General features: G+C 31.1%; 4 protein-coding genes across 4 annotated transcripts; 2 read left to right on the top strand and 2 right to left on the bottom strand.

Annotated features, from left to right (window-relative positions):
* Nucleotides 1–215: 215 nt before the first annotated feature.
* On the top strand, nucleotides 216–1,733 carry LOC114191414 (primary amine oxidase 2-like). The gene is made up of 4 exons (XM_028080586.1): nucleotides 216–220; nucleotides 686–1,070; nucleotides 1,151–1,263; nucleotides 1,463–1,733. Exons 1-4 carry the CDS (start codon nucleotides 216–218, stop codon nucleotides 1,731–1,733), a joined length of 774 nt encoding a protein of 257 aa, XP_027936387.1.
* A 5,729-nt stretch (nucleotides 1,734–7,462) lies between these two features.
* Nucleotides 7,463–10,086, top strand: LOC114190870 (primary amine oxidase-like). Its single transcript, XM_028079934.1, has 5 exons — nucleotides 7,463–8,302; nucleotides 8,423–8,807; nucleotides 8,895–9,008; nucleotides 9,136–9,674; nucleotides 9,760–10,086. Exons 1-5 carry the CDS (start codon nucleotides 7,530–7,532, stop codon nucleotides 9,920–9,922), a joined length of 1,974 nt encoding a protein of 657 aa, XP_027935735.1. The 5' UTR covers nucleotides 7,463–7,529; the 3' UTR covers nucleotides 9,923–10,086.
* Nucleotides 10,087–11,143: 1,057 nt separating this feature from the next.
* On the bottom strand, nucleotides 11,144–13,632 carry LOC114192143 (primary amine oxidase 1). Its single transcript, XM_028081759.1, has 4 exons — nucleotides 12,424–13,632; nucleotides 12,240–12,353; nucleotides 11,588–12,126; nucleotides 11,144–11,443 (listed from the first exon to the last, which is right to left on the bottom strand). The coding sequence occupies exons 1-4, from the start codon at nucleotides 13,594–13,596 to the stop codon at nucleotides 11,290–11,292; spliced, it is 1,980 nt and encodes a 659-aa protein (XP_027937560.1). The 5' UTR covers nucleotides 13,597–13,632; the 3' UTR covers nucleotides 11,144–11,289.
* A 7,505-nt stretch (nucleotides 13,633–21,137) lies between these two features.
* Nucleotides 21,138–24,610, bottom strand: LOC114190205. Its single transcript, XM_028079002.1, has 7 exons — nucleotides 24,291–24,610; nucleotides 24,056–24,173; nucleotides 23,586–23,674; nucleotides 23,422–23,468; nucleotides 23,197–23,285; nucleotides 22,568–22,701; nucleotides 21,138–21,941 (listed from the first exon to the last, which is right to left on the bottom strand). Exons 1-7 carry the CDS (start codon nucleotides 24,387–24,389, stop codon nucleotides 21,303–21,305), a joined length of 1,215 nt encoding a protein of 404 aa, XP_027934803.1. The 5' UTR covers nucleotides 24,390–24,610; the 3' UTR covers nucleotides 21,138–21,302.
* Between the last annotated feature and the right edge of the window lie 657 nt (nucleotides 24,611–25,267).

The raw sequence follows: 25,267 nt of genomic DNA, 5'->3' as shown, positions 1-25,267 counted from the left end.
ATTTGTCAGCATGCTAGATGAATTTTTTTAGGTTTATAGCTTTTTAAAAAGGACAATGATACTTTAACCCATTTTTAACCCACCACTTCAATCACCATTAGATCATCACATTACATTATTAAAAATAATCAAAATAGATGATCTAATGATGATTAAAGTACTGGGTTAAAAATAGGTCAAAAAAGATGGGTTAAAATATAATTTTCCTTTTAAAAATGAGGTTTAACTAAATTTAAATGACCGATAAATCTTGATATTTTTAATTAAATTTTTATTGAGTATTCAAAATTGTTATACTTTTTTAATTGATTTATTATTGTTTTTTTAATTAAGACATATAATTATTGTTTTGTTTCGTCATTTTATTTATTTGTCTCTAGATATTAAGATAAGCAAAACTTTATGATTAATATAAAATAATACTTCGTTCATTGTAATGAAAAATGTCACCCTTCCTGGTTAAGTTTCACATTATCATCTATAGTAATTAAATGATTGTTCAAGTTATTATTATTAATGAAAACTTAAAATTTAATTAAGTCTACTAATAATAAGAGTGATCATTCATATACTTATAAATATTTATAAAATGAAAATTAACTAGAAATTATCTATTAAAGAAAAAATTGAGAAAATCTTGAAGTATGTATGAGTGAACTTTTTTTTGCTTTGAATGTACGAGCAGTTGGACAAATTGGAAGTTTCATGTGGGATATGATATTCGAGCTGGGCCAATAATTTCCCTAGCATCAATTTATGATCTTCAACAACAAAGGTATCGCAGAGTGTTATACAGAGGATATATATCAGAGTTCTTTGTGCCATATATGGATCCAACTGCAAATTGGTACTTTAAAACCTTTCTTGATAGTGGTGAATTCGGGTTTGGCCAATCCATGGTGTCACTTGAGCCATCGGCTGATTGTCCACCCAATGCTGCATTTTTGGATGCATATTTTGCAGACGAAGATGGTGTACCGGTAAAAATAGCTAATGCAATTTGTATCTTTGAGAAGTATGCTGGGGATATCATGTGGCGCCACACAGAATCAGAACTACATGATGAGGAGGTAATACACCCTGATGTTTATTAAATTTTTAAACTTTTGCTATTAAATGTATTAAGTATTCATAAATTGAATTTTGGCAGATAAGGGAAGTTAGGCTTGATGTGAGCCTAATGGTGAGAATTGTCTCAACTGTGGGCAACTATGATTATATCATAGATTGGGAGTTCAAGCCAAGTGGTTCCATAAAAATGGGGTTACGTATGATACATATATTATGAAAATTTCTCATCTTCTGAAACTCTTCATATAAATAATACATACATATACAAGTATTTATACAATTAGTAGTACATGTATGAACTCTTTAAAGTAGATACAATATTTATTAAATGCAATGTGTCGATGTTTGATGTTTTCTGATGTTAACAAATTTTGTGTGCATGTGTGTGATAGGTTGGTCTGACAGGAATTTTGGGTATCAAAGGAACATCATACACCCACGTGGATCAAATTAAGGAGGATGTCTTTGGCACATTGTTGTCGGAAAATACCATTGGTGTGCACCATGATCATTATCTCACATATCACCTCGATCTTGACATTGATGGCCAGGCCAACTCTTTTATGAAGACCAATTTGGAGACCGTGACAGTAAGGAATCACAGTTCACCAAGGAAAAGTTCAATAAGAGTTGATTTTATTAACAAAAGATTGTTAAGATAATGGTACAAATCTATATTATCATGTAATACGGGTTGATAGATAAATGGTAAGGAATTTAGTATATTTTTGTAAGCTCTAGCGAAGAAATTTAGTCTAAAGGTAACATGCAAATTTTGAATTTAAAGCTCGGAAGAACTTAATTAGCTAGCATATATATATATATATATACTACATATATTTGAGAAAATTTAAAAAAAAATTGGGGGACCATGACTCCTTATAACACTACTAAAATCCATTTTTGTATGTAAGTTAAATGAGCGGAATTCAGTTCAATTCGCTTTTAAAAAGATAAAAAAAATTCAACTTAATGTCATTCAAATCTTTTATGAGCCATATTGACTCACGGGTTAAAACTCATTTTAACATCTCTAAATGGAACGGGACAGAATGGATCTACACCTGTAATAAAACACAAAATAATTATAATGTGTAGTATACCAAAAATACCCCTGGAAAATTAAAGCTTCATTTGTATTCCTTGTACAATGAAATTCAAAATCATTCTTAAATCATAAAATTTCAAAACATAAATGGTACTAGTAAATTGAAAGGGAAATCAACGCCACATTAATTGCTAGAGAATTGCTCATGGTTGAAAAGTCACGTGTTAATATTGCTTTAAAGTCAATTGCCCCGGTTGAAAGAAAGTAAAGTTAAGCATCCACATGTTATCATTTAAGTACTTCTTTTTAATCATAACTGTGACTTTTTAGACATGAACGAATAAATATATTATTTCACACTTTTTACTTTTATTATAGGAGGGAGTGCTCCTGTGGACAGGATTACATTGTCCTCAGTTTTTTTTTTTTTTTTTTTTTCACAATGCATGCATAGAATGAGAATTAAATTATGCCACTTACTTAACATAATTTCTAATTTGTTTTATAATTCTCGTCATTAATTTTAATAAACATTAAAATATGAAATTAAATAGAATTAACAACTATAGAAGGACATTCTAAATGAGAATTAACAACAATAATCCTTCGACGTTACCTAAGACTTTGAGACAAGAAAAAAAAAACTTAAAGTAAAATTACATGTCTCCACCTCTTCTCCATGTTAATCAATTTGGATGAACGTCAAATTCAAAACTGTTCTAAAATTCTACGATTTTAAAAGCAAAAAGTACATTAATTAAAAACTAATGGTCCCAAATTAAGTTAGAAGAGAAATGCCCCCAATTGAAAGTAACAAGCATAATTTTCAAGAACATTATTACTACAATGTGAATTGCCCTCACTTGAAAGGGAATTCAAAAATAAAGTTGGGACTTTCTTTATCACTAGTTGCTCATTACTCTTTTTTTTTTTTTATACACTTAAAGTTGTAAAAACATATTTTTCTAAATTGATTTATTATGAGACTTTCTTTAAAAATAATTGATAGTTACACCTATTTGTATGCCTATGAAAACACGAAATTCACAAACAATTACTAAATACAATTTAAGAATTTGACAAAAAAAAAATACCTTGCATTAAAATAAATATTATATAATAAAGAAACAATTTTCATAATAAAAACGAAGAAGAAAATTTCACATGCACATCTCTTTGTTTCTCTACCCTGTCCAACACTTAATAAAAAAATAATATTTATACTTTTCTAATTAATTCATCCAACTTTTTTTATATTTAAAATAAAAGTGTTATTTGATTGGTGATGAATGAAAAATTAAGTATTTGTATATCATCTCCCTAAAAATAATAGTTACCTAATTGTATGAAGACCGTGTGCCTTGAAAAATGTTATTAAAATCGATCATGTTTGTATATATTAGTATAAATGAATATTTTTTATCGAAAGATTTCACCAACTTCACATGCTAAATGATAAACACATAGAGATGTCAAAATGAGTTTTAATATGTGAGTTAGTCTCATTCATTATGGATTTGAGTCAGGTAGGATTGAGAAAAATTCAGTTTTTTCAAAAGTGGTTTAAATTTAACATGACTCACTTAACCCACCCGTTAAACGAGTTGAAGGTGGGTTGACCCACTTAATCCACCAACATTTTTTTTTATTTTTTTTTAATAATTATTTACTACTCCTAATTATATAAATTCACAATTTCATACTTTTAAATGCTCGGATGTTATTTAATAATATTTGAATAGTTTGAATATTTAATTAATTTGATTGTCAAGTTATATACTTTGATATTTTAATCTTTAACTATAATTTTTATAGTAAATTATTCAAACAACCGTCTTATAAATAAATTTTTCTAATTAGCATGACAAAAATATGTAATTTTTTTATTTATATTTTGTTGAATATCATGATAGAAAATATGTCATATTAGCCATGTTTTCTTAGACTAGGACACTTTCATAGAAACAATTCATCATATATTGGTGGTGAGCATGATGAAGACGTTGGTTCTTGATTTTATTGTGATTATCATCTCATAAGTTGCTTAAATAATTATTTAAATATTTGAATACTTAAAAATAAATATATAAATAATTTTTTTATGTGGATTGGTGAATCAACCCACTTAATCCACCAATCGGTGGTGGATTGAGCCGGGTTGCAAAATTTATGACTCACCATAAAGTGAGTCTGGTTGGATTCACTCATTTTTAATCCGGCTTGTGCTGAGTCAACTTGTGTAAGCTGGGTTAACTCAAATTTTTAATTATATATATATATATATATATTATTTATAAATATTTTTTTATTCATTACGTAAAATTAAAAATTATATTTTTTAATAGTAATTGAAGTTAAATATTTGTAAAAATCAAGATAAAAAAACGAGATATTGAATAACTATAAAGATAAATCTCATTAACTATGAACTTTTTTTAATTCATTAGTTTCTTTATTAACCCTTTAAAGTATATGCAACACTTTTTGACGTGAGCTTTTACAAATAATATATCTTATTTAACATATTATCATTATCATTATGCATTTGATTAGGTTGCCCAATTTTTATACAAAGACCTTTTATTATTTATAAAAGTAATATTACTTATTCACCTTACTTTAAGAACCCATATTTAAGTAAAATCATTTATACAATTTTTTTCATTCATGCGAATTATTTATAAATTTAAAATATAAACAATTCATTTAAATATATATGTATTTAAAATTTTCTAAGTAATTTCTTTTGTGAAAGAAAATTAAGATATCTATATATTTACTTTCCCTATTTTACTTCTAATAATACATAATTCTTAACTGATTTTTTTAGGCCGATACCATACCTATATGTAAAAAAAATACGCATTTTTTGTATACACATCTAATTCTTCTATTTTACCTCTAATAATAGATTTCTTAACTGATTTGTTAATGAAAATATTTATTCATAAATTTGTCAACACTTTCAATCTTACTCTTTTATTCATTCATTCAACTGATTTTGTTTTCTTCATCTTACTTATAAGTTTTAACTTTTATTTACATGTACTTCTTACTTATCTCATTGCATTTATTTTTTTAGATATTTTTTGCTTCCTTTTTATCTAAATTTCATTGTTCACATTGAAAATATGAGAAAAATATTCATAAGTAAAGACGAAGAGAAAACCAAAACTGCAATATACAAATTAAATGACAGTGAAATACATACCAAAATTTACGCCCAATATTTTTTGTTATGAAAGAAATAGGTAAAAGGTAAAAGCAATATTTTTGTTACGAAAATAAATAAGTAGAAGGTAGAGGCAGAAAAAACTAAAACATAGAGAGAGAAATTTTAATTTTTTGTACAATGAAGATATTTAAAAAGATATATAAACACATGCACGTATTAAATGTGATTTAATTTTCATACTGTATTATTTTATATGTACTATGATTCAAACAAAATTTGTATTTATCTTATATTTTTTTAAGATTTAATTATATTTTGAGTTCTTATTAAATTTCAAAATTTTTAATTGAGTTTCTATTCATTTTTTAAAATTTATTGAGTCCTCAAACTTTTAAAATATTTTAATTAAATTTCTCTATTTAATGACAAGAATGTCATTCCTGAGTCGAACGTATTTAATGAAAATTATTTTTAAAATAAATTAAATTTATAAAATTAAAAGATAAAAAATATTTAAAGTTATAAAATATAAAATAAGATTATTGGGTAGTAATAAAATTATTTAGTATAAAATAAAAAATATAATTTTATAATTTTAGTTTCATAACTTTTTAATTATCTAATTTTTCTGGTTAATACTTTTATATTCTATAAGCCCTTATAAATTTATAAAAATATAAAATTATATAATTATATAATTATGAAATTGTAAAATTACAAAAATAATAAAATTATGAAATTATAAGATTAAAAAATAATAAATTTTTAAAATTACGATAGTATTATATTATAAAATTACTAAATTACATAATTGAAAAGTATGAATCGTAAAATTAGATAATTAAAAAATTATGAATTTTTTTTAATATTTTTTAGTTTAATAAGTTTGTTATTATTTAATTTTATATTTCAGAATTTAATATATTTTAATATTTCTATTATTTTTAGTTTAATTTATTTCAAAAATAATTTTCGTTAAATATAATAAATCTTTAAAAGAAAGTCTTTTGGTATTACATATAAACATTTGAGTAAGATGACAATAGAAGGTAACTGACATGTCATATAATTAACATTAAAATATTAGGTTTAATTAATTTATTGGTGTGGTTAATTTTGGTCTCTTTATTATTTTTTTTTCAATTTGGTTCTCTAATTTTTTTAAAAGGTTCGTACATGTCACATTTCATTTTGTGGAATTTAAAATTTTTTTTAAATTTTTTTAATTTCTTTTAAAAAAATTAAACTGCCACATGTCACGTTGTGCCACATGTCAATTTTATAAAAAAATTAATTTTGATTATTTTAATTAAAAAAAAAGTGTCACGTGGCAAGTCACGATTGTGTCACGTGTCAAACTAACATTGGTTGTTTTCAATTTAGTCCCTCTATTTACAATTTTGATTCAATTTAGTCCCCCAATTTTTTAAAATGATTGAATCAATCTAAAAAATTTGGGAACTAAATTGAATCAAAAATTTAAATAGAGGACTAAATTGGAAACAACCAATGATAGCTTGACATGTGACACAATCATGACTTGTCACGTAGCAATATATTTTTGAATAAAAAAATCTTAAATTGACACGTGTCACAACCATAAAGTGACACATGACATTTTAATTTTTTTTAATAAAAGTAAAAAAATTACAGAATTTCACAAAATGACACGTGACATGTACATAGACGTGTTAACGTCAACTTAACGGCAGAGACCAAATTAAATCTTTTTGAAGAATTAGAGGACCAAATTGAAAAAAAAATAATAAGGGAACCAAAATGAACCACACCAACAAATTAGGGGATCAAAATGATAATTAAGCCAAAATATTAAGAGTAAGATCTAATGGCATGAGTTAATTGAAAATTTTTAATATTTTGAGGAGAAAATTTAAACTAAATTGAAAAGTTCTTAAATTTATTTGATTCAAAACATAATTAAGTATTTTTTTAATTATAATATGACGAAGAAGATATTTTTTTCAATTATCATTTAGATATGGATTATGAGGTGGTTAATTGTGGCTTATCAATTATCAAGTGGTTAATTGTGATTATCAAGTGGTTGATGAAATCTCAAATCATCCTTTCTCTTTTATATGTCATTCACAGTAACTACCTACCACCATGAAATTAAATTCTCATTTCATTTGTCAATTGTTACAATCTATACCTTTTCTCCATCATGCATTACACTATATAAGAGCAAACTGTGTCTTAGAGATTGATCACAAGATGAAGGTGACATTGTTATCAATTGTCGTGCTCTTTTGGAGCTTTGCAGAATGCAGCAATCCTCACCCACTTGACCCTCTTACCCCTTCCGAGATCAACCTTGTTCAAACCATAGTCCAAAAGGCATACCCAACCAGCCACAACCTCACCTTCAACTACGTAGGTTTGGACGAACCCGACAAGCTCAAAGTCCTTTCATGGGATTCCTCAAACCCCAAACCCGAACCTAAACCTAAACCCAAACCACCTCCTCCACCACCACGTAGAGCCTTTGTCATAGTCAGATCACAGAAGCAGTCCCACGAAATCACAGTGGACTTGTCCAAACGTTCCATCGTCTCAACCAAAGTCTACCAAGGAAATGGCTACCCTCCACTGACCGCAGGTGAAATAGAGGAGGCAACACAGTTACCACTAAATCACGAACCGTTTAAGGAGTCTTTGAGGAAGAGAGGTCTCAATGACGTGTCTCAGGTGCAGTGTGTTGCCTTTACTCTTGGGTGGTATGGAGAAGCCAAGACCAGAAGGATTGTGAAGATCAAGTGCCATTACAGAAATGGCACTGTTAATTTCTATGCGAGGCCCGTGGAAGGTGTGGAAATGGTCGTTGACATTGACGACATGAAAATTGTAGGTTATAATGATCGATATGTGGTTGCACTGCCCAAGGCAGAGGGCACTGAGTACAGAGCCTCCAAGCTGAAACCACCCTCTGCTCCAAAGCCCAAACAAGATCATGGACCTGGATTCACCATTGATGGCCATTCTGTAAGGTACAATGAATAATAACAAAATCTCTTTTCAATTTGTATTCTTTGTTTTTCTTTGTATGGTTTGTTCTTTGTTTATTTGTTATTTATACATACGTTTGATAGACCATTTCCTGCACACAGTTGGGACAGTTGGGATTTTCATGTAGGATATGACAGTCGAGCTGGCCCAATTATTTCTCTAGCATCGTATTATGATGTCCAAAGGAAAAAACATCGTACAGTACTATACAAAGGATTCATATCAGAGTTGTTTGTGCCATACCAAGACCCAACTGAGGAATGGTATTACAAGACATTCTTTGATGGTGGCGAATATGGCCTTGGACGGTTTATGTCTCCCCTGAAAGCTTCCACAGATTGTCCTTCCGATGCGTCATTCATTAATGCATACTATGCTAGTTCAGATGGAACCCCTGTAGAGATACCTAATGCCTTCTGCATATTTGAAAAATATGCTGGTGGCATAATGTGGCGTCACACAGAAGCTGCAATCCCAAATGAACTGGTACCTTCTTTTAAAACATCTTTTTTGTTCTTCTCCCCTTTTCCTTTAATTTTACTTCATGAACATTCATTCTCTTCTTTCTGGTAGATTACGGAGACTAGATCAGAAAAAACCTTAGTGGTGAGAACAGTTTCAACTGTGGCCAACTACGACTATATCACTGATTGGGAATTTACGCCAAGTGGCAGCATCAAATCTGTGGTATGATTGCCTACAACAAAAAATAGAGACTGAATTAGACTAAATTATATCCATATATTCAAAACCACAATTTATAATTTACATTAAATTTGTGATTGAACAAAGTAGGTGTTATGTTTTAAAATAGGTTGGACTTACCGGGATATTAGCACTCAAGGCAACGAATTATACGAACACAGAGGAAATAAAAAAGGATATATACGGCACATTGGTAGCCGATAATACCATTGGTGTTAACCATGATCACTTCTTCACGTATTCTCTTGACTTTGACGTTGATGGTGTAGCCAACTCCTTTGTGAAGTACAATTTCGAGACAGTGAGAGTGAAAGATCGTAGCATACCCAGAAAAAGTTACTGGACAGTTGTAAGTGAAACGGCCAAAACAGAGGCTGATGCGAGAATCAACCTGGGTTCAAAGCCTACAGAGTTACTTGTGGTAAATCCAAATAAAAAGACGAAACAGGGAAATAAAATCGGGTATCGCTTGATTCCGGGACCAATGGCACACCCACTATTGGTCGGTGATGATTTCCCACAAATTAGAGGTGCTTTCACGGATTATGATGTTTGGGTGACACCGTACAACAAATCTGAGAAATGGGTAGCAGGGTTATATGTTGATCGTAGTCGAGGTGATGATACTTTGGCTGTTTGGAGTCGGAGGTGAGTTCTTTAGTTGTACATAATTTTAGTTTAAGGTTTTGGTATGAGAAATGATGAATGTTTGGTGTGGTGAATTAATGTGCAGGAATAGGAGGATTGAGAACAGGGACATAGTGATGTGGTACACGATGGGATTTCGTCACGTTCCTTGCCAAGAAGAGTTTCCAATTATGCCAACCTTGAGTGGTGGCTTCGAGCTCAGACCAACGAATTTCTTTGAGAGAAATCCAGTCCTCGAAACAAAATAATACCACCCTGCTCACTTTCCTAACTGCACTTCTCAACATTAGCTCCTCTGCAGTTTACTCAATTTACTGAATAAAATGTTACTGTTTTTTTAACTCCAACTGCTTCACTTTCTATGGTGTGTTGTTAGATTGTTTTCACATGAATATCAGTAAATTATCACTAAGTGATCTATTTTAACTTGTATTCAACTTAATTAAGGTAATATGAAAAATCAAGATCAACTAATGAGTTTATTAACCTAACATGTTATGATAAATAAAGGAAGAACACCGACACTTTAACACAGTACTATTTTTTAATATGATTTGATATTATCCCTCATATTTGTAATATATATTTTAAAATAAATATGATACAAAGAGAAAGTGTATCTTATTACCTGGTATAAGTTAAGAAGTTATTTGAAAAATATATTCAGTGGAAAAAACAATGTGTGGCATAGAAGAACATTAGCACATTAAATTAATTCAAGCTAAGTAGTATCAAACAACGCAAACAACATTAGATCGATGAGTAACAGAGAAAGTAAATAATACTTACATAACTCATCAAACCATAATAATTTATCTAAATCTAATGTGAATACCTAAACAATAACTAAGCTAAGATTAAGAGTTATTTGGACCACCTCTATAGATCTCCGTAGGTAAAAATCCATTAAAAATAATGTAAATAAATAGTTACCTAAAAGCATTGACCACTGATATATTACTCATTTATTGTTTTATAATGATATTCAATTTAAGTAAAATTTAAAAAAAAAATGTTTCTAGGATTAAGACAATTATAAAAAGATAATTCTGTTTTACTATAACTATCTGTACAATTATTTAGAACTAAGAAATAAATTATTCCTGTATAAACTCTAAGCTTATTGCGAATATATATAAGATCGAAACACTTCTGCATAACTTGGTTATTGTTGATAATGTTATCAGTTTCGGAGTTTTGTTTCGAAAAAATTAATAAAATCTTAAATTGATTTTTCTCGATATCCCAAACAAAAATGGTGATTTCAGAGTACATAATTATTTTTCGTTATAATAAATAAAAAGCTAAATAGTTTTAAAAATAATTTAAATATAAGTAAAACAAATAAAAGATGTTACATGTATTAAATTTTGAAGTGTATATATTTTTTTAATTCTCACAAAAACTCTTAAGTTTTTAATTATGTGACGTAGTATAGGAAAAGGACAATAAACACGTCTCTTGATTTGAATTAAAATTTATTGAATAACATGCTTGCACGTTACAATATTAAAAGAACAATAACTGCTTAATTTTTACAGAACCTTTCATCTTATTTCTGTTTAGGAGTAATGCATGACTATTAGTTTGGTTAATCAGCTGAACATACTCTTATTCAAAGCAATGGAGTGCTTTCAAAAAAGTTAGCTGGCCTCAGTTCAAATCCACCATGAATTGCTGGCATTGCTGGAAAATCTTCCTGATAAGGAACATGATGGATCCCAATTGTGTGCCATAGCACTATGTCTCTATTTTCAATCTCTCTGTTCCTGTATCAATCATGATCGACAAGGTCAAATAAAAATTTATAACTAGACTTTTTCTTTCTATTTTAAGAAAAAAAGGAAAACTATATTAAAGTACAATTAATTTAAACAACTGAAATACACTAAAACCAATAAACAGATTTTTACCTTTGGCTCCAAACAGCTAAGCCGTCATCTCCACGGCTCCTATCAGCATAGAAGCCTCCAGCCCATCTCTCTGACCTGTTATAGGGAGTGACCCACAGGTCATACTTGGTGTAAGATGCTCTTATTTGAGGGTAATCATCATCAGACAACAGAGAAGTAACCGGTTGTGCGGGGATCAGCCGGTAACCCACTTCATTCCCTAGCTTTGTCCTTCTGTTGGGGTTTACTATTAACAGTTCAGCTGGCTCCGAGCCCAGCCGAATTCTACCCTCGGCTTCCCTCTTGGCAATTTCTCCGACAATCGTCCAGTAACTCTTCCTGGGTGTTCCAAACCCAGTTGCTCTTGCCCTTTGCAACTTAGCATTCATGAAAGAGTTCCTATTATCATCAATGTCAAGGTCTAGATAGTAGGTTATGTGGTGATCATGATAATTGGCTATAGTGTTTTCTGACACCAATGTTCCAAACACCCTTTCTTCTATCTCCTTTTTCTCTTTATAGGCTACTGCTTTCATCTCCATTATTCCTGTCAGATCCACCTATGCATGTAACACACAAATACACAACGTAAGTTCCCTTTTGTTTCACTACAACTAAATAGTGCAATTTTTTTAACTTGTCATATATGTGTGTGTCGGAAGAACAATCTTACCCCAACTTTTATACTGCCACTTCTTAAGAATTCCCAGTCAAGAACATAATCATAGTTACCCACAGTAGCAACCATTCTCACTACCAAACTAATTTCAGCTTCTCCATTTCTTATCTGCACAAAACCAAAACAAAGTGAATTCACATCAAACAGAGGAAATTCCATTTCTAATACAACAATTTACCACTTTTTGGGGGTTGTTGATTTCCATGTGCCTCCAAGCCACATTGCCAGAATTTCTCTCAAAAATGCAAATAGCCCTGGGAACCTGTTGCACCTCTCCGTTAGGCCCTGCCATGTAGCCATCCATGTACACTGCGTTGCTCGGGCAATCTACCCTCGGTTGCAAGGTATCAGCCGCACGTCCAAAGCCAAATTCCCCAGCATCCATGAAAGTCCTGAAATACCATTCTTCTGTAGGATCCATGTAAGGAACAAATGTCTCAGACACATGGCCCCTATATAGAACTCTTCTATACGCGTTTCTTTTGGAATCAAATACAGAAGCAGTTGATATGATCATTCCCGCACGAGCATTGAACCCAACATGAAAAACCCAATTAGCCCATTTCACCTCATGGCCATCCACGTTGAACCCAACATCTGACACATTACATGAAGCAGATGTTTTGGCCCTGCTGTTGCTGCTTGAAGATTGAAAATCTGTACCTTCAGGTTTAGGCAAAGGGGCGACGTACCTGTCATTGTACGCAGTAATCTGCATTGAATCAACATCAACTAGTACCGTGATTCCCTCAATAGGCCTTGCCCACACATTAACCGATCCTCCCCTGTAGAAACATGACACTTTGAGGGCTCTCTTTGTGGTTTGTTCTCCAAACCAACCTACGGTAAATGGTACACAAGAAACTTCAGACAAATTCAAGCCCCTTTTGGTTATGGAGTCTTTGAATTTGGAGTACGTAAGAGGCAATTTGCTGGCTTGGAAAAGCTCATTGAATGTGAAAGGAGGATATCCATGACCAGTGTAGATTTTATCCGATACAATGGAGCTTTTGTTTAAGTCCACTACAAGCTCGTGTGTGTCACCTTCGGCTCGAACCACTACCTTGGCTTGGCGAGGAATGGTAGATATGTCTTTTGTATTTGAAGATAACCACTCTAGGACATGTTCTTTGTCTGGTTCTTCCACATCCACGAAATGATAGGTCAGGTTAGGAATAGCACCAAGGTAAGACCCTTCAACTATGTCCCTTGTTTTGTTGATTTCAACTGGGGAGAGAGGGTCTAAAGGGTGAGGCAAACTATTAATGGAGTTCAATCTCAGAAAAATGAATACAATGAGACTTTGAACAATCATTGGAACTGCTTTATCAAACCTTGATCTCATGATCATGTTGTCCACAGCACAGTTCGTTTGGGTATATAATATATCATACGACAGCCATGTTACATTTATACTACCATATTTTAGGTCCCATGGTAACCATGAATTTTGAAGTATCCTATTTTATTCACGTTGAACTTTCAGAATACCGAGTTCATTTTTTTAGAAAAGCTGTATTCTTTGCATTGAAGTATTGAATTGTTTTATTTAAATTTAAAAGACAATTATTTAATTACAACTATGGTTTTTTATTCAAATTGTATTGTTTTATTCTAATTGAAAAGGTATGTTGCATAAATGACAATTCAGATACGAAAAGTGACTTTCATATTAGCTATCAAAGGAATGGATTGAGATTTTAAAATGTTTGAAAGAATGTATAGATTTATAAGAACAAATCCGTTGACTTTTAGAAAACATGAAAAATGATAAGAGTCAACAAAAAAAAGATACCTGGCTAAATATAAACTTAAATCGTTTTATAACCTTTGTTTAGTAATATTGAAAATAATTTTTTTATTCAAATTTAAGATTCATTACAATAATATTTTTCAAAGAAAATAACCAAGTACTGTACATTAATTTTTACCCCCGATTTCGTATGATAGTAGAAAAAGGAAAGTGGCACAACCAATAGAAAAATAATTGAAAGAAGCCTCAATAGTTTAGATAAAATTGTTTGATGAATACAGTATTGATACATTGTATTAAAAAATCAGATGAAATCCATTAAAAACTTTTTAAGCAGTTGATTCATCGAAACCAATATACACTTTTGAATATTAATGAAAAAATTCAATAATATCTTAATTAAATACTATTAGAATTTGTCGTCCTTAAAAAAAGTATTAATTATCCTAGTTTGTACAAGACTTGTTATATTATTCTTCGGTCTTTATATATTTGTTATGTAGTAGTATTGAAAATGAAGATCCGTTTATTGGTTTAATTTTGAAATATACTATAATGGCATTCTCAGCAAAGAAAATTACCAAGTAAGAAAGCAAATTCATTATAACACATGAATGTTTTTACCACCTTTAACTAAGACATATTAGAAAGAAAAGTCTTTTATATATGGTTTAGGTGAGTATGTTTGATAAATATAGTATTTATACATCTTTACCAAAAAGTTACATTGAATTTATTGAAATTTATATACTTTTGAGTACCAAGAAATTTTTCATAAATTCTAAAAATCCCAATTAAATATAAACAAATTTGACATTCCTGTTTAACAAAAAAAAAAAAGTATTTATTCTAATTGAATAACACAAAACTTAGTGTATCATTTAAAAGTTTTATTGAGCATCATAAAAAAGTATAAGAGAATCATGTAAAATATTTTGAAATTATCATTCAAATGTACACACACACCTGAACGAAAAATGTGGAACTTTCTATTGAAATTTATAATTTATATATATATATATATATATATATATATATAATAAATTTTAGTCAATAATAAAAAATGTATTGTAAAGAATGTGTTTAAGGAATCTCTTTGTTGGCATTTCTCTTGCATAATAAACATTTCAGTAAGTAAGCTTCGCGAATGAAGTCATCGTGTTTAGCTTGATTTAATTTGTATTGCTAAAGAAAAAAGACTTGAGTTTAAAGCAGAGAACATCGCAGTTTGATTTTCAACAAACTGTTATTTCCTTGCGTTCACAGCAAGAATAATTGATTAATTTGATTGCTTTACTTTAACAGTGAAACAAAAGAGTATGATGAGATCCTTTGCGTGCATATCTTTGATGATATGGGTTGGTCTTTCTGAATAAACCCCGTCAAGTTTGAGTTTCAATTTTTTAAGATTATTAATAACTTCCTTTCTTTTTTTTTTACATTTTGTTTTAAAGCTACTAACGACCTATAATTAATTTAGTTATTTTTTTTCTTATTTTTAGCTTATTTTCTACATTTTTTTTTCTTTCTCTCTATTTTCCTCGTCAAAAAAATTGAAAGACACCTTTATTAAAAATCTAAGTGTAAGTCTAAATTTCACATTGATTAGAAATGAAAAAGTAGAGCATTATATAATGATAAAAATTCATAAATCTATTGTCTTAAGATTTTGGATTGACAGTGGTGTCAATGTCTTATATGATTAAGCTCAGGTCTCGATGTTGTATCTCTCCGATAAAATTTTCTCTATAAATCTAACAAATGATATCCGAACTTAAAAACAAAGGACCATAGGGTAAGAATTTGAATAAGTAACCACTTTTGCTTGTGTTGTATATATTATTATTTTAATCCCGGTATCATTCCATGAACTGTTAGTTGAATTGATATCTTACTGGCTCAATTTATAAGACTGAATATTCAATTGACTTTACAAAAATATAACTCACTTCTAAGTTGTTTCTTTCAAACTCTACAAATGAACTATTTTATATCTCTCCATCACCATATAATTATTTTCTCAATTATATTATTGTTATAAAGTTGCTTTACAATAGATCAGTAATATCAGTTATTTACCTTTTCATTGTTTTATTAATCCAGTAGAAGACATGTAACCCAAACAATTGACCTAAATTAAAAAAATTGAATAGAAATTCCTCAGAAGAAGATGATTGTGAAACTGAGAGTAAGAGAACTGTGACGTATGGTTACAGGTGGATATCACATCATGACAGAATGCATAATATCTGAGTTGTAGTCAAGCCGGCTAGAGAAACCTAACTTCAAAATTTAAACTTTGACTTTCAACTTCCCTAAACATTATTAAATTCAAAAATTTCAATTACATCTGTATAAATCCATTTCTTTCTAGTTTCTCAACAAAACAATAAGAGAATAAGTCATCAGAAAAAAAAAAAAAAGGCTTTGATTCTTTCCATTCAATGAATTTTGGTGATGGTCCCTATTATGAAAAAAACAATTTTTTATTTAATCCATTACTCAAGATTATTTAGTACTACTTCTAATGAAATGGTCGTGAAGCCACCATTTATGGTGGACATACAATTAGTCCCAAGAAATAAGTAAGAAAGAATTCTTATATAAGAATTTGAATTTTGAATAAAAAATTCGCTTTCATTACTTTCTCGTATGGCTAATTTATACGATTAGAGTGTTTCTTTAAAGCAAGACATACTAAAAGAGCAAACACTTATTATTTAATACCATATATAGACCGTATTCAAAGATAATCCATTTGCACGTTTGAAATAGTTTTATACATACACTACACCGGATTCACCTTAAAGCAAATGAAAGAGTAGAACTACAAAATCAAACAAAAAGGAAAGACTAATAAAAAAAAAATACCTCTGACATTGTAAATATGGTTATGATCAAGCTATAGTAAAAGTAATTAAACATTAATATATCAAATAAGATTTCAGATTTAGACGGTTTCTCAGTGAGATCACATAAAGGTTGAAAAATAAAAAACCATACATAGTAAATACCAATGTTACATGATTAAAGGTCAAATAAATAATTAAACTACAAAAAAACGACATTGGGCCAATTCGTAGTGGCTGTAGACTCTAGGCCAGCCCAATAAAAATCTAACAGCTTTTTTTGTTAAATTCTATAATTTAAAAAATATATTTTATTTTATTTTATTTTACATCACAGTATAATTCAAAATATAATTTATTATATTTTAAATACACAATATAAAATAAAATAAAAATTATATTTTAAACTGTGCAAATAAAATACAGATATATTTCAAATTGTACGATTTAAAATGTATTTTTATTTTATATTTTGAAATGCATGAACCGAAATATAAAAAATTATATTTTAAATTATATATATCGAAATAAAATATGCACCGGATGCAATAAAAAATTTTGAAGGTGGAGGAAGAAATTATTCTGATAATTTGGGCTTAAAATATGAATTAGGTAATATGAGACGATGTTGGGTTCTACAAGAGCTCATGATCTTAGTTGAGAGTTATATCATTTATTTAATAAGAGAAATATTACTTTTATATATGAAAAGAATACATTCTATTCTGACTTGAAGTATGTTAGAATAATATTATTTAAAATATGAAGTATTATTGATTTTGAATTGAATTGTTAAATAATATACGAGAATGAATAAAGAAAAAGGTAGAAAAAGCAATATAGAAATGGAATAGGGGAGTGGCAGTAGAGAAGGACAGAGACAATGACGCAGAATCTCGGGCTAAACTACAAATAGGAGATTAGGAAGATGTGAAAGGTGAAAGCGTTGTGTTGTGACCAAAAACGCCTCATTTTGCTAACATCATCTCACTTCGAGTAACAGAAACCTTGATACCTAAACGACACTTGCTAACGGACAATCAACTCCAATCCCCAATATACGACACCGTATCTATTCATTTTCCTTCCACTTCTCCCAATACTTACCAACAACCTCTATCACTTTTTTAATTCTTTCATTTTATGCCTCAAAAACAGACAAAATATTTAGTAAACTATTTCTGAGAACAACTATGAGAATCTTAAATACTTTAACATTCTCCAAATGTTACAACAAAATCATTTTTCATATTCTTTTGGCAGAAATAGAAATCACCTGAAAAATTAAATCTAAGTGTACTAGTTTTTGAAGTGTTCATTTTAAAATCAACTTAAACAAAATAATTCAGTTCCAAAAGTATAAATAATTGTTTTGGTCACAGATAATAAATAAATATGTGCATGTGAATATAATTTAAATTTTTATTTACTAGTATGATCCAAAATATAAATGTATATGTAAATAATAAATAACTTTTTTCAGTACAAAACTTTTTTATCTTTATGTTTTATATGAGTTGCACTCATTTTATTTTGTATTCTATTTTAAAATATGTTTAGTTATAAATTTTTATTATTATTTGATGCATTGTTTTTTAAATGTTAATTTTTTTTTTCCTTTTGTTTGATTTTTTTCAAAGTATTTAATAAATATTTTGAGGAACAATTTTTTTAGTGAAGTTCAGAACGAGACATGATTTTAATACAATATAATATATATATATATATATATATATATATATATAAATTTTAATTTCAAATTAAAATGACTATGGTCAAAGTTGCTGTGATAATCTAGATATGATAATCAATTATAAGAGTTATTATCCCATCTGTAATGATTATTATTGAACAAGTTACTTTTAAGACAATTTAATAATAATCCAACACAATAAATAAGTTGAAAAAAAAAAAAGGGTTAAATATGTATTCGTTAGTTTAAGTGAAATTTGAAATTAGTTCATCTTCAAAAATTTTGATCAATTTACTCTTTCATTTTAAAAATGCATGAATTTAGTCTTTTTAACTAAATTTTGTTAAGTTTATGTGATATTTCAAACGTATTTCATTATAGTATTTGAATTATTTACATCGTTTGTCACATTTTCGCTTCAATGTTAACTTAAATATTATCATAAAATACGTTTAAAATGTCAAATAAACTTAATAAAATTGAGTAAGAATGACTAAATTCATGCATTTCTAAAAATGAAAAACTAAATTGGTATAAAATTTTGAAGGGGGACTAATTCCAAAACTCACTGAAACTTGAGGGACTACATACATATTAAACCCTAAGATAAATAAAAGTTAATTGTTTGATTAGCCTGAGTGAAAATAAATGAAAAATATAAAAGTAAAAGTTATGTAATTCAACTTATTACAATAATTAATATATATATATATATATATATATATATATATATATATAATAATAATAATAAAAATGAGTAAAAGTGTAATAAAAACACGTTTTTCTATAGTTATTTTTTGTCTTCTTATTTCTAAAAAAAACACAACATTATTTTTCTCTCGTGAAAAGTACATTATTAAAAATGTAATATATTATTATCATTGACACAAACAATGTATTTTAATTAATTTGTCGATAAATGATTCATACTTTAAAAAGCATATGTCTCATAATTTTATTTATACAGCTATATTTGTAATTGATAATAAATCTAAAAAACATAAGAGTAATATTATCTTTGATTTTTTTTATGCTGAAAATTTTCAATATTTGAATTAGGAAGATAGGATGGTTTTATCTATGTTATGATAAATTTCATCACAAGGTGAATATTGATGGTGTAGTTAGGGATTGTCCTTCTTTAGTTTCATGTGATGGTATATTTAAAAGAAGGGATAAATGTGTAGGTAGTTTTTCAGTTTTTTTTTAGAGTACAAAAACCTTTATTTATGTTAAGTTTATGGGATCATTTATTATTTGGAATGTGTTTGGATGAGAGACTTTTAGAAGCTTTGGTCGGAGAGTGATTATTCCTTAATCAATCATGATTTTTATATAAACGTATTGTTTCTAATGTTGGAAAAGAGGGTGTCAATGCTTACATTATTGTAAAGATATGCAATTCAAAATTTTTCGTGAACAAAATTATTTTTTAATGATAAATTAGCTAATAAATATAATTTTTCATGAATAATAAATATAATTTGTCTATGTTTATGTTTAGTGAAGTATAATTTTTATCATTGGTTGGTTTGATGTAATCCCTTATACTATGTATTTTTTTATTTTATTTTATTTTCTTAATAAATTTGTATATGATAAGAAGTAATTGGTGGACTTTTCTAGTGTCTATATAATTGAAATGTCAATACATATATCTAACGTAACGTTATTTGTTATTATGAATAAGAAAAAGTTGTAAAATATATATTTAAATACGATAAAGTGTTATGTTATGAAAATTAGTTAAAAGGTTTAAACAAAGAAAGTTAATGAAGGAATTAAGTTAAAATACGTTTAGAATGTGTTTGTCCAACGCATGAAGCTACAAATTGATCGTCGACAACCCCACATACACCATCAGTTCTTCCTTTAGCTCTGAAGCAACAGCACCAGCTAGGATGTAACTAGGTCGTAGCCCTTCCCCCCCTCAACACCTGCATGCATTAAATGCTGCATTTTGGTTTTCTCCATCACTCAAACACCACTCATGTGCTGCACCTGGAAATGGAACCTGTGACCAACCTCACTCACTCCTACACTACACTACTCCTTCTAATCAAGTTTTGACTTCTCACTCACACCACCACCAAACCCCACACATATTCCCACCAACTCTCATCCTTCGTACAACCCAACTCAACACATATTATTGCAAACCGCCAACAAAATACAAACTCACCGTACACTGTCATCAAAAACTTTTCAAACTCCTTCCTCCTTTTATTCATTATAAACAAACAAAGTCCAACCCAAGTTTCTACACACAAAATGATTCCCTCAATATTCAATTCTACTAAATAATAAAATACCCTTCATAAGTCTTCTCATTTTCAACGCTTTCCCATTCATTCCATTACCACTACTACCATTACTGTTTCCGACCCACCTGCACTTCAGTGTTCGCCGTTTCGACCACGCTACCTTCTTCCCATGCAAATTAAACATATATCATGCACGCCGTTTCACACCCCGCCTCGCACGTCGTCGTTTTTTATTCTTTTAATTCATCTCTTTAAACGCTGAATTCTAACGTGGTTGGTTAGTAACACCAGGTGCGTAGATTGTTGACGCACGAGGGAACTTGAAAATTGAAATTCAGGATCAAAAATCGAATCAATGTCTACTCAATGGTGGTAATAATACTAATTAATACATTCAAATATACTAATACTATGTACTCGGGTGAAGGGGGAATGGCAGTGGTAAATTAGAGGGGTTGATTGCGGTGTAGTGCTATTTAGATTTTTAGGATTAAAATATTAGAAACGCTGAGAAACGGAAACGTGACGTCTTCTGATGTGAGGGGAAACAATGGAGATCAGGCCACCCAGTGGGGGCCGCATCTTCGACCTGTAAACCATTTCGTCGTACGGTCTTCGGTAGAACTTCACATAGGGCAAGAACGATTCTCGGCACCTCTCTCCCTTCACGCTAACGTGGCTCTCTCGCCGGAAAAACGTCGCCGGCGACTGCAGGAACGAGGTCCGCGGCGGCGCCGTCACGCGCTGCGGCAGCGGGGTGGAGGGGAAGAGGCCCTTCCTTGTAGCCGGGGGGCCGCGGGGGGTCCTGGCGACGGGCGAGGCGAACGAGAGCGAGCGCGCGTTTAGCGGCGAGATCAGCGCGGGCGATGGACTCGTGGGTCCCACTTTCGATGCTGACGTGTCGGTCAGGCTCAGGTACCAGGGCTTCAAGGAGTCCAGGTGGTGAGAGACGGTGAACGAGAAGCGCGACGAGGAGCAGGAGCCTATCTTCGCCGTTGATTTCACGCTGGAGGCATCGAATCGGAGGGACGAGGCTCGCGGGTAGGCCGCGAAGTCGTTGAAGTCCAACGATTCTTCGAAATCCAACGATGACACCACCGTGGTCCACGATGATAGCTCCACGAACGGCCTAACACCCTGCAGTTCAGTGCACCCAACATCAACACAACACACACGATAGTTGCTATTCTGTAATTTAATTATTGATATTAATTTAAATCGATAGGGTACAAAACTAGAAATAAGTGGGATACGTCTTTTTCAATCCTAGCAAAAACCACGTATAGTGTTCCCTCGTACCCTATGAATCTAACGGAGACAACTAAAATAGGTTTGGGTTTTCAATTTGAATAGGATATGACACGTAGCCGAGGTATATGGTATTGTGGTGTATTGTTGCGTTTGAATTTATGATATATAATGGTGAACAGTAACGGGAAAGACGGTACTTTTTGTGCATGGGGTACATTTTTCATTTAGTTAAGGAGTGGGTTTGGATATGGTATGGCATGGGGTAGTGGGTGGACCACCAAAAAATCGGGGGAAGTGGTCCATTCATTGGTGGTGGTCAAAGAAAGTAGAACATGCATGATCTGAGGGTATGATGATGCCAGAAAGGGTGCATTACATACCCAACCAACACACATCAGAAGGAGACTACACTAAAATGTGCTGCAACAGTGTTTGAGTTTAACTGGCACTTGGAAAACAGTACATGGTAGACTACCAAAACTAGGTACGTGAGGATTTTGAATTGTGGTTACCTTCCACAAGTAAGCGAAAAGCGAGGGAGGGTCTATGACAAAGGCTTTGCATAGCCTTCCTGGGTAGTACTCCGCCACAATTTTCAGCGCTGGTAGCAATTGGTTCATGAAAGCAGATGCTGATCTGTAAAAGCCTGCAACAACAAAATAAACAACCCCGTGTTAATTTTATTACATGTTTCCTTGAGGATGTTTAAAAAAATGTGATCACAGTTTATTATAAAATTCTTGGGTTTGGGGTGAGAAAAAAAAAAAAAAGGTAAAGGGGTACTGGCAAAAGCTAAAAAGGAGAATCATGGGTTGTTCCTCTGCTATAGCATAATTTAAGGAAGCATTAAAGATTGAAATGGACCAATTCGGGTAGAGAATATCAATAATGACTCCAATTCCCAATAATACCCTTTCTAACATGGCTACTAATTAATTGTAAGGCTATAGTCTGAGACACCCCAGGGGCACTCCGGACACTTTCTGTGAGCCCCTCAGGCCCTGCCGGTGATCCCAACAGAGTTCCATATCATCCCTGCCCTCTCATTTATTGTTCTGATCCCTCAATCTTTTCTGTTTACTTCTTTTGTTTCTTTATCAATAATTGCTTCAATATGGCTAATGCAACCATCCCCACTTACTTGCGTCAAAAAGCATCACAAATTGCTCTACGTTTTTTGGCATCGTCGAAATAGCCACCTCCATTGTAAAGGCCATCAAACGAGTGAACCTTCAAGATTTAAAAATAAAAAATAAATAACAATAGCATTACTTTATCTATTTCCTTCGGCTATATATAATAATCAATACCACAAATGAAATTGTGAAAGGGTTAAAAAACTCTTATCTCGAGTCTGGTAACTTACATTTTCTGGGAATGCAACTTTTGATAGTCTTGCTTCAAACGAAAAATCTGTTATCACCCCAATTCAAATCACAAGTTTTATTTCAAGCAACCAAATAAAATAATAATATAAAAAATAAGGCAGAAACCCAAAGTCCGAAATGAAGAAAAGGGTAACGAAATTACCATGACAGGTCTGGATTCGTCATCGTGACCAGCCACATAGGCCAACCCATCAGCCAGTTCTGCTGAGAAATCATCCGCTATCAAGTGATCTGTTTTCAAAAGTCCCATCAATGAAAAACAGTATTTACATTCAAAGTTTCAACAAAAATAAATAAGAAAACCAAACGTTTAATTGAATAAAATACAAGTACTAATAGTAATAATTTTTTGTGTGTTATTTGGGGGGTATACGGAGAAGGAAAGAAAAAGAGTGACCTAATGATTACTAGAGTGGGGTGCGTTTCACTTTAACGTCTGTTTGGTTGAATAGAAGGGAAAAGCAAGATTCTTTGGCGAGAGAAAACAAAAAGAGAAGTCGGCTTGTTTTCGCAACGGGAAAAAGCTTTTGCAAGAAAAAGGAATTAAGGAGATGAAGTGGGGAAGGAGAAAGAAGAAAGAAGAAAGAAGAAAAAACTTGTTGTGGAATATACCAGTGATCACACTCTCTCTCCAGGCAAGACAAGCCTTGAGTTGCTTCGAAGCTTTTTTCACACTATCCCCTTTTGCTTTCAAGAACCGTTTCACACAAGCGTAGTTGCAAAACTTCTCCTACACAATAACAACAACAGCAACAAAATAACCACAATTTAAGTCATCCTCGAATCACGTTAAGCAACAAAACCTATGAGTGAGTACCGAAAAAGTTTAAGGAAGAAGAAAAAAAACCTGCTTCACAGTAAGAGGGGTTTGTTTTCTGAGAAGCTCAAGAACAGCTTCGACTTTGGCTGTCTCCTTGTGATCTCCGAGCTCTGTTTTCTTCCCCATTTCGAGAAACACTAAGTTAGAAACGTGACGGGTTTGCAATAATTACCAAATCTCCAAGAAGGTAGCAAGCTAGAGAGTAGAGAACACAACGACTATTATTCCAAACTTCTGCTTCACGCAACCATTAATATAAAAGCAAAGGGCAGGGTTATTGTCGCTGGTCTCAGAGAGAGAAAGAGTGAGAGTGAGAGAGAGAGAGAGAGAGAGAGAGAGAACGTTGAATTGAATGAATGTAATGTGAAGAAGGAAGTTGGAGGCTTTATTTATAGCTAAACGACGGCAAATAACGCCGTTACGCAGGAAGGGGGGAAAACATTAAACACATATACGAGAAAGGCTTTTTGAAAACGTCAACACTTGTGTTTGTTACCCTTGAGAGTCCACAGTGGTTATTTTGAGTCAATGTCCCAAAATGGGTCCCCACTCAACACCACAATGATGCCCCCGACAAGGATTCGTAACGGAAAACGCCGACTTTGCGATCTTAAACTAGTTTCAATTTTTCTTAAGTGTTTTAATATTTTGCCAAGGATGTGCCCAAAAGTTGCAACTGTAATTACACACATGAAAAAGATAAAGGAAACAAACAAGAGTCTACTAGGGAGAAAGGTAAAATATAGGCCAAAGGTCACAAGAAATTATTTTTGGAGGAGATACAAGACAAATAAAGAATTTAAAAATTGATGGTTGTGAGATATCAAATCATTTAACAGAAATCGAATATACGACTTCTAAGTTTGTATAATGCGATGTCACCGACTGACCAAATTTTCGTATTATTTTGTTGGTCTTTTCTCGATAATTATGAAATTATTCTAAAATCATTTTTGTCACAATGCGACACAATTTATCTATCACAATCGATGATTATAGAAGAT

Source organism: Vigna unguiculata, chromosome 7, assembly GCF_004118075.2.
Source record: "Vigna unguiculata cultivar IT97K-499-35 chromosome 7, ASM411807v1, whole genome shotgun sequence".
In the NCBI taxonomy this organism is placed as follows: Eukaryota; Viridiplantae; Streptophyta; class Magnoliopsida; order Fabales; family Fabaceae; genus Vigna; species Vigna unguiculata.
The sequence above is the reverse complement of the archived record's forward strand: the minus strand, read 5'-3'. Positions and strand labels throughout refer to the sequence as shown.